The 13,827-nt window shown below is 44.2% G+C and overlaps 1 protein-coding gene across 3 annotated transcripts in view; it reads left to right on the top strand.

The window, feature by feature from the left end:
• The window catches only part of PCYT1B (phosphate cytidylyltransferase 1B, choline), a 715,710-nt gene that overhangs the window by 452,726 nt on the left and 249,157 nt on the right, over nt 1-13,827 (top strand). For all 3 annotated transcript variants that reach the window (XM_078657804.1, XM_078657803.1, XM_078657801.1), the window contains one exon: nt 8,614-8,756. In XM_078657804.1, the coding sequence (XP_078513930.1) occupies nt 8,614-8,756 (143 nt within the window). The remainder of the gene's footprint in view (nt 1-8,613; nt 8,757-13,827) is intronic.

The following is a 13,827-nucleotide window of genomic DNA, read 5'->3' as shown; positions in this document are numbered from 1 at the left end:
AGAGGCTGTATTTAGTCAGATGGTGATTGCTGATTGTCTTAAATTAGAACAGGGCAAGGAAGATCGGTGGTTAACATGCATTAGGCATGACTTACAGACAATTGGAATAGATGACCTTTATAACAATCCACATTAATCAGTCTGTTAAGGTAACTGTAAAGAGTGAATTAATAAACCATCTGTGAACGGGTTAAAGGCTCAAGGTCCACAACGGTAGTGATTTGAGCTGCTTTTATTTTATATACACGCCGGATCAGTTGTGCCAGGGTTCAACTAAGGATAATGCTTCTTATCCTCACGAAGAAAGAAAAAGACACTCATCTTCACAAAGTCCGGTTCTCGGGTGGCTCTGTTTGTTGTCCTGGATATTCAGGGCTTCCTTGGGAAAACAGAAAAAATATAAACTCAACGTTGGTGAAAGGCTACTTTTGTTAACCTCCACCGTGGGAAAATGGAGTGAGGATTCACCCACTGTAAAACAAAGGAATCAAGGAAGTGCACGCATGAGGGGAGGATTGTCGGAAAGGTAAGGGTTCTGGGCAGGGGCGCAACTAGGTCTTCATTTCGGGGGGGGGCTAACATGGCAAAAGAAGGGGCGTGGCTAATGTTAATCAATGGGGCGGAGCTAAAATAGCAGATAATCAGGATCGGTTAATGCCCCCTCACACCTTAAAACCCATACCCGCCCTGAACTCTAAAATTACCCCCGGCACCCCAAAACCCATACCCATCCTGATCCCTAAAATTATCCCCCCCTGGCACCCCAAAACCCATACTCACCCCACACCCTAAAATTACCCCCTGGCACCCCAAAACCCATTACCACCCTGAATCCTAAAATCACCCCCCTGAAGCCCCAAAACCCATACCCGCCCTGAACCCTAAATTTACCCCTGGCACCCCAAAACCCATTTCCATGCTGAACCCTAAAATGACCCCTGGCACCCCAAAACCCATTACCACCCTGAATCCTAAAATCACCCCCCTGAAGCCCCAAAACCCATACCCGCCCTGAACCCTAAATTTACCCCTGGCACCCAAAACCCATTCCCATGCTGAACCCTAAAATGACCCCTGGCACCCCAAAACCCATACCCGCAGTGATCCCTAAAATTACACCCTTGCCCCCCAAAACCCATACTCACCCTGAATCTTAAAATTACCCCTGACACACCAAAACACATACCCACGCTGAATCCTAACATTAACCCCCTCACACCCTAAAACCCATACCCGCCCTGAACCCTAAAATTACCCCTGGCACCCCAAAACCCATACCGATCCCTAAAATTATCCACCCGGCACCCCAAGACCCATACCCACCCCACACCCTAAAATTACCCCCTGGCACCCCAAAACCCATTACCATCCTGAACCCTAAAATCACCCCCTGGCACCCCAAAACCCATACCCACCCTGAACCCTAAAATGACCTCTGGCACCCCAAAACCCATACCCGCAGTGATCCCTAAAATTACACCCTTGCCCCCCAAAACCCATACTCACCCTGAATCTTAAAATTACCCCTGACACACCAAAACACATACCCACGCTGAACCCTAACATTAACCCCCTCACACCCTAAAACCCATACCCGCCCTGAACCCTAAAATTACCCCTGGCACCCCAAAACCCATACCGATCCCTAAAATTATCCACCCGGCACCCCAAGACCCATACCCACCCCACACCCTAAAATTACCCCCTGGCACCCCAAAACCCATTACCATCCTGAACCCTAAAATCACCCCCCTGGCACCCCAAAACCCATACCCACCCTGAACCCTAAAATGACCTCTGGCACCCCAAAACCCATACCCGCAGTGATCCCTAAAATAACACCCTTGCCCCCAAAACCCATACTCACCCTGAATCTTAAAATTACCCCTGACACACCAAAACACATACCCACGCTGAACCCTAACATTAACCCCCTCACACCCTAAAACCCATACCCGCCCTGAACCCTAAAATTACCCCTGGCACCCCAAAACCCATACCGATCCCTAAAATTATCCCCCCGGCACCCCAAGACCCATACCCACCCCACACCCTAAAATTACCCCCTGGCACCCCAAAACCCATTACCTCCCTGAATCCTAAAATCACTCCCTGAAGCCCCAAAACCCATACCCGCCCTGAACCCTAAATTTACCCCTGGCACCCCAAAACCCATTCCCATGCTGAACCATAAATTCCCCCGGCACCCCATAACCCATACCCAACCTGAACCCTAAAATTGCCCCCTGACACTCCAAAACCCATTACCACCCTGAACCCTAAAATCACCCCCCTGGAGCCTCAAAACCCATACCCGCCCTGAACCCTAAATTTACCCCTGGCACCCCAAAACCCATACCCATCCTGATCCCTAAAATTATCCCCCCCCCCGTCACCCCAAAACCCATACCCACCCTACACCCTAAAATTACCCCCTGGCACCCCAAAACCCATTACCACCCTGAACCTTAAATTACCCCTGGCACCCCAGAAACCATACCCATGCTGAACCATAAATTCCCTCATTGCCCTCCAAAACCCATACCCACCCTGAACCTTAAAATTACCCCAGGCACCCCAAAACCCATACAGAACCATAAATTCCCCTCTGGCACCCCATAACCACCCTGAACCCTAAAATAGCCCCCTAACATCCCAAAACCCACACCTGCCCTAAACCCTAAAATTACCCCTGGCACTAGAAAACACATACCCACGCTGAACCCTAAAATGAATCCCATGGCACCCCAAAACCCACACCCACCCTGAACCCTATAAGTATCCCCCCCACCCCTGGCACCCCAAAACCCATACCCACCCCACACCCTAAAATTACCCTCTGTCACCCAAAAACCCATACCCATGCTGAACCATAAATTCCCCCGGCACCCCATAACCCATACCCACCCTGAACCCTAAAATTGCCCGCTGACACCCCAAAACCCACACCTTCCCTGAACCCTAAAATTACCCCTGGCACACCAAAACACACACCCACGCTGAACCCTAAAATGACCCCTGGCACCCCAAAACCCATACCCACCCTAAACCCTAAAATTGCCCCCTGGAACCCCAAAACCCATACCCGCTCAGAACCCTAAAATGAAACCCTGACACCCCAATTTGTAACCCACCATGAACCATAAAATTACTCACTGGCTCCCTAAAACCCACACCCACTCTGAACTCTTAAGTTACCCACTAGCACCCCCAAAAGGTAATGATGTGCTGAAAAATGCATTAAAGTTACTGGAACTTACATAAAAAACTTCTGACTGCTCCTCTGATACTATACTGTGGAGTCGGGCTGATCAGCAGCACTGCGTCCTGGCATCCAGCCCCTTGAAGGTCTCAGAGTAGATAGGTCTCCTGGATTCTCCTTGCCTGGGTCCCCTCTGCTTCTTCGCTGCTGCCCTTGGATTCGAAAATAGAAAGATCCATGGCCCTGTTCACCATTTATCTGGTGAGCAGTGCGGTGGATGTGAATTCCATCCAAGTGCACAGACAGCAGGGTGAAAGGGATGGCAGTGCAGGTGATGCTTTTCCTTTGAAAATTAATTTCTGCTGGTGTTTTAGCCCAGGGTTTGCTGTCTGTGCACTTGTATGGAATACACATCCTTACAAGTGCACAGACAGCACACCCTGGGCTATGACGCCAGCAGAAATTCCCATACAAAAGAAAAGCGTCACCTGCACTGGCCATGCCTTCCTCCCTGCTGTGCACTTCACACCCCATGCTTATAACCCATCAAGTGCTTAGGTGAATCCCTGCCTTCAGGCAAGGATTTCACCTCTGCGCCACTCTAAAGGAAAACAAGAGGTCAGGGCAGGGGGGTTCACTCGAGGAAACTGTTCAGAGGCTGGCTGTCTGCTCGGGCTGCTGGGCCTCTCAGAATGCATAATAAAAATCACATTCTCGGCTCCGATGCGCAGCGTTAGTTAATGATTTCAGTGCGTGTCATCTTAGCCCGGGCAGAGGAGGCGACGGGGGGGGGGGCTGAAGCCCGGTGAGCCCAATGGGTGTTGCGCGCCTGGTTCTGGGGAACGGCTTGTTCACTACTGCCAACTCTCTCCCACCTCCCGACTCACCCTGCGAACTGTGCACTCACCTAGTTGAGCCACGCTCCTCCGGGAGCGTGGCTGGGCGAAGCGTGGGGACGTTGGCCTCCTGGCTCCTCTGCTGCCTCTGGAAACTCGCTCCTTGCGGATAGCACTGACACCGGAGTCTCCTCTCCCTCTGGTCCTGTCACCTCACCTGGATTCCTGCTTACGGTGTCTCCCAACTCACAGCGTCTTCCGGAGTGCGTCTTTTTCTCCTCCCGGGACCGGCTTTCCAAATCAAGGATTGGGTCGGGCTGATGAAGTAAAGCATGGGGGCAGGGTCTTCTGGCGAGAGCTCCCAGTTAAAGGAACCCAGCCTGGACAAGGAAGAGCATATTTTCCGTTGGGGGATCCGAGAGTCAAACCAGGTGGGGGACTCCTCTGGCTGATAAGAGAGGAGAGGATCCCGCTGTCAGGAACACGCCACCTTCCATTACCCTAACAGAGACTGCACTCGGGACGGGGACACCATCTTACTGCTTGCTACAAGGCTGTCTCTTGAGTCCAAGGTAAAAACAGTAGAGGTGTATCTTCCATTGTGCACCACCCCTAGTATGGAGCCCTATCTGCTCAAAGTACAGCATCATCAAAGGTTTCTTTTGGTCAGATTCAGAGTGGACACAGCTCATTACCTGTTATCTTATCCATGTAATGTTTATTACAGTAAGGATTTGATACCATGTCCCTGTGACTCAGTATCACTCCAATCACAATTACGCTGTTTCTTTTTCTGTGGTCTTTATGAAGAACCAAGGCATCGCCTTATAAGACTGCTTCTGCGTAACCTTAATATTAGAAAGTGTAAAGAAGTCCTATTTTATCTGCCCCTGCTTCAGATGATCTGCATTATTATACATAGATTTATTGTCTCAGCTGTGTGATTGCGTTGAGTAGTTGACAAGTGAATGCTGTTTTAGTCAGATAAATGAATGTAAGTGCAGGGGTCAGTTGTTGTGATTAATTTAAAGCCCACTGAAGTGATCTCCCAACAGTCAAACTCATGAGCCGTGCGTTTGTAATTTTCTTTCTTTTATTTAAGGTACATTTTCAAAGTCAGTCTTCTCTTCGGAAGGGACAACCTGACATAACTGCCTCCTCTGGAATCTTGACATACCCTCCACCTTCCAATCTGGAATGCATGTCAAGATTCCACCTGTATGTACAGGACACGACACCCACCTTTTATTCTTTTTTTAGCTATTGTATTATCTATAGCATTTTCAGTTTTGTTATATTAATTGGATTCCAATGAGGTATTATGCTGTGTAATTTTTAAACAACTGTAAATGTGTTGGGGTTTTATGTGATTTTGTGCTTATAACGCAGTTATTTGTTTTTATACATGTAATTGTGTATTATTGTGCCTTTATTGTTTTTTCTAAAACCGAATAAAGCTGTATTTTGACTTTGATTGTCACATTAAAGGATTTAACTCCTAAGTAAGCCTTTGTGGTATGAAATAGTCTCACATTAGAGGTAGTACAGGTAGCCTCCATCAATGGTTTTATTTTCAGAGCAGGTGAGTTCTTATTAGAACGGGAAGGTGTTGATACAATGCTCTTGCTAAAAAACACTAAGGCTGATGGAGAAGGAATGGATAAGGAATGATTCTGATCATATCATATGCCTTCTTTAGGAAACAACTTTCAAATGTTCATCTTTCTGTGAATCAAAAGTCAAATTGAATGTACCTTGTGTGTTCATTCTAACTATGTAACTACCTATCACGAGTTCCCTAACAATCCTTTATTGCACAGTGACTTTAACCCCTTGCATTCGTCGGATGGCCGGGGGCCGTCCGATTTGCGCACGAGTGGAATTCGCCCGCACGGCCGGGGAATTCCAGCCGCGCCCAAAGGGTTAACCACAACAGTGACGTCCACAAATGCCCATAAGCCAAGTAGCACCTCACTGATCACAGCTGATACATTCTACTTTGAACCCTATATTTGCTCAGTCATCATTATATTTACAAAGGGTGCATTCTGCAGCTCTTTAAGTCAGGCCCTGGTAACACCAAAACTAATGAAGACACACATGATCTGCTAGATTTGAGCAACTTCTCCCCAAGTCCAAAACTACTAGAAAAGAAAAAGTCCATTACCCAACTTCAAGTCTTTCCGCTACAAGTCAAACACTTACATGACTGCTAGGGTCGTATATAAAGTAGTGTTGTTCTCACTAAACCTCTCTGCTGCCTGTGATGCATTGACCTCTCTACATTGATGAAGGTTCTGTGGGTCAAGAGCCTTGCCTGTCACATGCCAGACTGAATGTACCCTGTCTTTTGAGGCCGAATTCAGAGAGTAACCCGATTTTAACAATACTCCTATGACCTCCCACTTAAAAGTGGGCCTCTACACTGTTGTGTGATGTATCTGCTGCTCTTCATTGCCTTTAACGGTCAGCATGAAAGCATGGTAAGAGCCTGCAGCCTTTGCAGTGCGAGGAATACTAATGATATGTGACTTAATCAAAAAATCATGAGCAAGGAATATATGCATTGCCTGCCCCTTTGCTCAAGACGGGAAATCTATATGGTTACAGCTGCAGTGAAATTTTGAGGCCAATATTTTCCGACTTTTCAAATAGGATTCCTTACTAAGCCTTGTCATCAATTCTGAGACAACATGCTCACCAAAGCTGACAGTGATATACTCTGAATGCTAATCCTCTTAAACGTTTGCCACAGTTTCTCACAACACCCTTCTGTCCAGGCTACAAATTATCACTGATGCCTCTGATCAAAAACTGAAAAGATTCAACTTTTGCCTCACCAAGAAATAATTAAAGGCTAAATTCTGCTTCTTTATCTTCGAGTCAGTTAAAGTCATACTCTGTATCCCAGGGTCATCCCAGTCCAATTCAAATATAGAGAGAACAATGAGTTCTGTAGGTTACTATTGCTGCCCTCTTATGTGAGTCTGCCTATAGGGCTTTCATTAAAAGATCTGGTTCCTTTTGCTGTTAGAATCTTGCTGTTGTCTCAGGTATTCAATCAGGACCCATTTGGAGAAGGAGTTTTGGGAGCCAACAGATTTCTTTTATGCATTGTTGAGTTTCTTGATGGAACTCCTTCAAGAAGGTTAACAGTTATGGCTTCTCAACTGGGCTGTGTTGGTCACCATGGGAGAGTTGGGTCCCTGATACTTTGGCCACCTAACCACCATATTTAGATATCCCCACCACATTGCTAAAGATTTTTTGCCAAAAGTGCATCCATCATGCATGCTGAACTTGTACAGTAAAAAACAAAATCGCCAGCCATGGCTTAAAGAATGAGGTCCTTCTGCCACACCGGAGATGGCATTTCTGTGTCAATTTGCCGCCATGATGGTGTTTCCATCGTAGGAGTCAGCTGAGACTCCTTCAGCAAAAACCAAGGGGCATATCAGCAACAACCGACGATAATTATCGCTAAGCGCACTTAGCGCTAGGATAATTATCGCCGGCTATCGCTTGTTTTTATCGCGGAGATAGCGCGCTATCAGCGTCGCTTAGCTCCAAAGCGATAAAAACAACCAAGTTATCTGCCAAATGTGCAATTATCACTGGATTCCAGCGATAATCGTACATTGTTTGGCGCTACGTTGCTGATAGGGAAGGGCATACTTAACCATGATATCCACCTTCTATTGGATATCATGGCTATGTCAAGCTAAAAGCAGGCGTAAGGAATGTAGCGATAACCACGGTTAGCGCTACTTTTCTTATCGCAATGCTTGTTAGCAGGCCCATTGATAATTGGAGAAATGTCGCTTAGCGACATTTCTCCAGTTTTTTGGGGAAGGAACGCCCACTTTGCATCTCATTAGAGATGCAAAGGGAGGCGATCATGCATGTTAGCACCCTCTTGGTGATAGGGCGAAAATATTATCTCCGCTTTTCTGTCTTTTAAAGCCCAAAAAACGGAGATACGGCCCTTGATGATATGCCCCCAAGTGTTTCCCACACCTCTAAATAAACCAATGGGACTAAAGGATAGGTAGGAGGGGCATTGGTTGTTTTCGGCGGGAGTCCCTTTACTTCCCTCTTATAAATAAGTTCCTTTCTCTTCCTTTTACCAAAAGAACAAGGGATTGATGTAACTCCAAATACTCTAATGACACCTAGAAGGTTTCTATTTGGGCAATCTTCCAAGATCATCCAGTCTAAATTCGAGTACAACCATCTGGGACCTAAAGAAATAAGTATCCTAAATGGTACAATCAATTTGAAATCTAAAATCTCGATTCTGACTAAAATAATTTCTGGATGAAGGGGAAGTGCAAAATACTTGACTGTGGCAATCACAGAGCTCACCGTTTCATAAGTGAACCTAAGAAACCTGGAACAGAGTGGAGGGTGCAGCCAACTTGTGTGGCCTGAGCAAGAAGACTGCATACACCTAATCTTGTCAGTTTTCATACTACACCCAGGTTGTCATCACACTTTAGGAAGCATTACAATGTTTTGTTTTTTAAATCAGTCTACTGCCTTTTCAGATGAGCTTCATTTTCTTCTCATTTTTAGGAATGTTCGTACCCACGAAGAGGACTGAAGGCATCTCAACTTCAGACATTATCACTAGAATAGTACGTGACTATGATGTTTATGCACGTCGCAACCTCCAAAGAGGATACACAGCAAAGGATCTGAATGTCAGTTTTATAAATGTAAGTAGATAATGGATGCATTTTTCAGACCAAATATAGTTTCTTCTTATTTTTTCTTGGATCCATTCAAAAATATTTACAGACTGGCTGCTAACCTGGTTAACACTGTAACCGGTCTTGACAGTTCTTGTTGCTCACTGCACTAATGCATATGTTGGAGGGACCTATGTTTGAGCTCATGGTCACAGGGTAAAATCTCTTTGGGTCCATTCAGCTTTTCCTCCTTCCAGGGTTAATAAAATGAGTAACATTTAGTTGGGTAATAATAAGCTTCTATTGCTCAGCACCAAGATGCCCTTCTTGGTGAACATGTACCTTTGACATACAAGGTGCATAATGTTGTGATCAGCACTATATGACATGACAAGCATTGTGGCAACCTAGTGACATCAGCTTGAGTCACTAGAACCACAGAAAAAAGTGCTGTTCGCTCAGTACAGTGGCACAAAAGTTTCTTATTTACAGCTTTGAAAATATCCTCCATAGCTCATCATCATTAAACATAGGTTCAACATTCTACGATAATATAATCTATTTGGTATGTAGGTCCCATAACCCTGTAATAAAGCTCAAAGTTTCCAGCGGAGTTTTCTTTTTTCAACCCCATCAATACATTTTCTGTGACTGTAATGGATCATATTTGCTGCTCCTTGATAGCCATAAGAACAGTGAGTCCGTTCTTTAAATGGCTCCAAACAGCATCAGGCAGGGTTAGAGATTGCGGGATTCTGTCACACAGTAAGAACCTTCCCCTAGTTACACATTCATGTCAATGTGTGAGCTTGGAAATTAGAACTTGTTCTGGATTCGCTGTGAGAATACAGGTGCCTATCCACAGGTAATTAATAACGATATAACAATAATATATCTAACGGAAAAATAAATTGCCTATTTGAAGTGCCCGCCACCATTTGGAGCATACTACAGCACACGATGAATGAAGTGGGAAAGGGATCAGTTTCCTTCAAGAATTGCCTTTTGCTGGTAGTTTCATGCAATCTTTTCATCAGCCTCACATGGCAGACCTTTAGTGTTTGTAGTATCAGGCAATGTGAGTGATGGCAATTTTCCAGTTAATATGTAAGTTCACGTCACGAAGGTGGAACAAAACAGATGGCGTCCCCTTGTCTCCATTTTTTTTTTTTGCAAGGCATCGCTCTACATATTGGCAGCCCCTAGTTTGTATTGCAGTCCCCGCTTTTGTATTGCAGTCCCCGCTGGAAGACCATGTTGGTGATCGATCATGAAGCAGCTCAGAGGAAGAGTTGTATTGGGGCTAAAGTGGGCGCTAAAGTACTTGACACTCCACCTCTTGTCCTGCCTCAAAGTCCCTCCACCGCGACCGTAGACTCCAGTAACAGAGGGGAAGCACTTCACAGACAGACACCATCCCTTTTTTTTAATAATAATGATGACATTTTCAAAAGTTTTTATTGGTTGTCTCAAGTTGAAAAGTGATAAAATGTTGCACACATTCCATGTCTATATGGAACTTGTGTTGTCTTTTATAATTTTTATGCGTCTGGCAACAACGTTGTCCTCACCAACAAAGTCCAAAACCATAACTAACAGACATATCTTGCACCAAAATTAAATGCCCTGGGTAAAGGAAGAAATTCAAGAAACAAAGTAGTCATCACTCTTGAAATCCCAAAAAACTGAAAATTATCTTCCAGGCTTTCTAAGGCACTTCATTAAGAATGAGGAAAGTTATCCCCCAGCACTCCGAACAGCAACCACACACATTGACTTCATGAAAGCAAGAACACATTCATATTAAACTGCCCAGTAGACTCAGAAAGGAACATCATCCTAATACTAAGTCTGTCTAAATTCAACCATGACAGTGAAAGAAAGCTGGGGGAACATGCTTTCCCACTTTTAGTGTCATGTGAGTTAGCAATGATGAAACCATTTTGGTTCCTTATGGACTCAGTAAAACTGTGATGTAAGTGTTAGAGCGGAGTGAAGTGAATGCAGGTTTAGAATGTTGAGTTCGCAGTTACACACAGACGGATAAAGACGTGTTATTCTAAGCTCCACGTGTGGCATAGTCATTAGGGAGTACCCAAGGTGGGGAGGATGCTACACCACTATAATTACTCATTATTATAAGAAACACTCTAATACAGTGTTATGTGACAATGTTATTTATATATTCTTTACCACAACATATTGCTGTTATTGATTTTGCAGATGTGTAAAACTCACATAAATAGATAAATAAAATATATATATATTTTTACATAGGTTTTAAATGTTATGCATACTCATTCTATAAAAAGCCACATGCCTGGCTTCCACCAACCCTAAATGACCAATAAACTATGTCCTGTTGACCCAGTGCCCCCTGCAAATAGCAGTGGGGCGCCCTCAGTCGCTCCACAGGCAGGAGCCAAAGTGGGTAGTCTTTTGTCTGTTTCATCAGGAAGAGGGTGGGCAGTAATTTCATCGGCGGTACCCGGTTGGTGGGGGACATATAAGGCATCACGAGGCGAAGGATCGGCCTCGTTTTGTCTTCACTTTGCCCCAGACTACCTACCGCACCTTGCCGTTCCATTTTCGATACTTCAGCCTATGCTTGGAGAACTCAGCTTACCAACGTTCACAATCATTTGTCTACAACACTTGTATGTGTCCACCATGCATGTCAATTCACCAAAAAGCCAGTGGTAGGAAGAAGGAAATAACGCTTCCTCTGAACTTCAGTGGCGATACAGATTTGCCTTCTTGTCCTACCCTAAGTCTCTCCCGTTTGCTGCTGAAGTGGTAGAGGAAGGTCAAGGAGCGAACATTAAAGAAAGCAAACATGACTCGTCATTGGTCTGATGCTTGTGGAAAATAAAGTTGATCCTTACAGGGATCGCCTGTCAGGCATTGATAGCAATTTTCATTTGGTGAGTTTGTTTTGTCTTTTAAATGTCCGATTACAATGATTTACTGCATGGTTCTCTATGAGTCTGTAACTAAATCAAACACAGTAGCTACATTATTTAAGTTCATTTCTTTTAGGTTTATTTCAACATTTTCCAGAACATATCACATAACTAGTTGCAAAATTCAATCTCAGAGTAAAAAAAAAACTATTACATGGAAAATTTCATATCACAGAAACATACAATAAAGCTTTATAAAAGTTAAAAATCCAAATTATTTATAGATCACTTTTGCATACACAGTGATTAAGTGTCATCGCAAGAAAAGTGCATATTAAAGATTGGACAGGAAATCCATCCCATTAGCAGATGCCGCCATTGGCTATCATGTAAGAGCAGCCAGTGCTCGGCTTGAATTAGACTAACCGGTCTTTCTAGTCATAGTTTGATACCTAATGTCATGTTTTCTGTCCTTCGTGGGACCAGTAGACCAGGCTTAGCATTTTTTATTTCTAGACGTTTCAGGACTTGGATCAAACAAGTCACTCATATAGTAATACACCTGACAAAAAACCGAAATAGAAACACTGGGGCATATTATCAAGGGGGTTTATCTCCGCTTTTTTGGCTTTAAAAGCCAAGAAAGCGGAGATAAAATTATCTCCCTATTACCTAGCTGTCGCTAACACCAGTTAGCGACAGCTAGTAGGAGATAGCGACCATCTTGGGCCCCACTTTGCATGTCAGTGATATTTATCACTAATGACATGCAAAGTGGGCGTGCCAAGATGTTAGCGACTGGAAACAGTCGCTAACATCGCTATCTCCTATTACCAACTTTTGGAGATATTCGCGCTAAGCGCGAATATTTCCAAAAGCTAACACCTGCCCTGAGCAGTTCTTAGCCATGTTATCCAATGGGAGGTGGATAACATGGCTAAGAGCATTAGCTCGGTAATGCATGAATATCGCTGCCTTTTCAGCGATATTCATGCATTGCGGCCGTTTTTTATCGCATTTGCGATAAACCTTGGTAATACCAAGGTTTATCTGCGATAAAAATCGCCGCAGCTCAGCGGTAAAATTTTGTCTCTAACCAAGCAATAGCGATAATTATCGCTATTGCTTGGTAATATGCCCCACAGTACCTAGGTGTCTTTCACAAGAACGGCATAGCACACTATTTATCGGATCCCTTTACTCCGTTTTCGATAAAAGAAGCCACGTGGAGTACACACAGTCTAAACCCCAAATGCAGGTGTGGTCACAGTGAAGCGGAATCGAACTGCATTACGATTCATGACATTTTAGGCTCGTGGCCTAAAAATAACTAGCAGGCATCGATCTATTGCCCACTATAGGTTTTCAGTGCAACCTCTGTTGCACCCGTGACTTTGGCTGCCAAATACGGGATAGATTTATTAAAGATGTAATCTCTTTCACTTATCTCAACCAGTGTGCCTTAATTGATTTGCCCAAGCTGAGCACTGCACATCTTTAGAATGGCCCTATGTGTGTCACCGCCTGGATTACCTCACGATTTTAACCACAGTAATTTAGGGTTAAAGCCGGCAAGATTACTAATTGCCCTTATCCGCAGATCTGTTTTAACACAAAAGGATGATGACAGCAACTACAATTTCTGACTCCACCTTATCGTGATACAAAGTCATACGTCTTAGCAAAAAGTGCTTCCCTCGCAGCCTTTGTGGTACAGTTACAAACCTCCAGTGTCTGAAGCACGACTTGATCACCGGACATCTTTTTGAAGTGGATGATAGATTTGCTGATAGACAATAATGTGGTCCTCATTTTTACTAAGTAAGAACTCATTGATGGATGACATGGTGCTCACTAACCTAAGCAGTCAAAGAGTTTAACTCAATTTAAGGTGAATAGAGGTGGGTTCTTCTGAGTGTGCCGTTCTTCCTAATCAACCACTCCTTGGTGTTGTTAACAACCATTTTTTCTCTGCACAAAAAGTAATACATGGATTGTCCGAATCGTTTCGGTATTGTCTGTCCACGCTATATCATCCGTGAATAGGAGTACATGAATTTACTGCCCACTGATATTATCCATTTGTCTTAACTAATTTCAGATCATTTATTAATAATTTAGATAAGGTTGGTACATATTATAGTTAGGAAAATGGTCGCTGAGATCACCATCTTGACTGTAATGAACCTTGCCTG

The sequence above is a fragment of the Lissotriton helveticus genome, chromosome 8 (genome assembly GCF_964261635.1).
Source record: "Lissotriton helveticus chromosome 8, aLisHel1.1, whole genome shotgun sequence".
NCBI lineage: Eukaryota > Metazoa > Chordata > Amphibia > Caudata > Salamandridae > Lissotriton > Lissotriton helveticus.
Note: the sequence above shows the minus strand (reverse complement) of the source record. Positions and strands in the feature narration are given on the sequence as shown.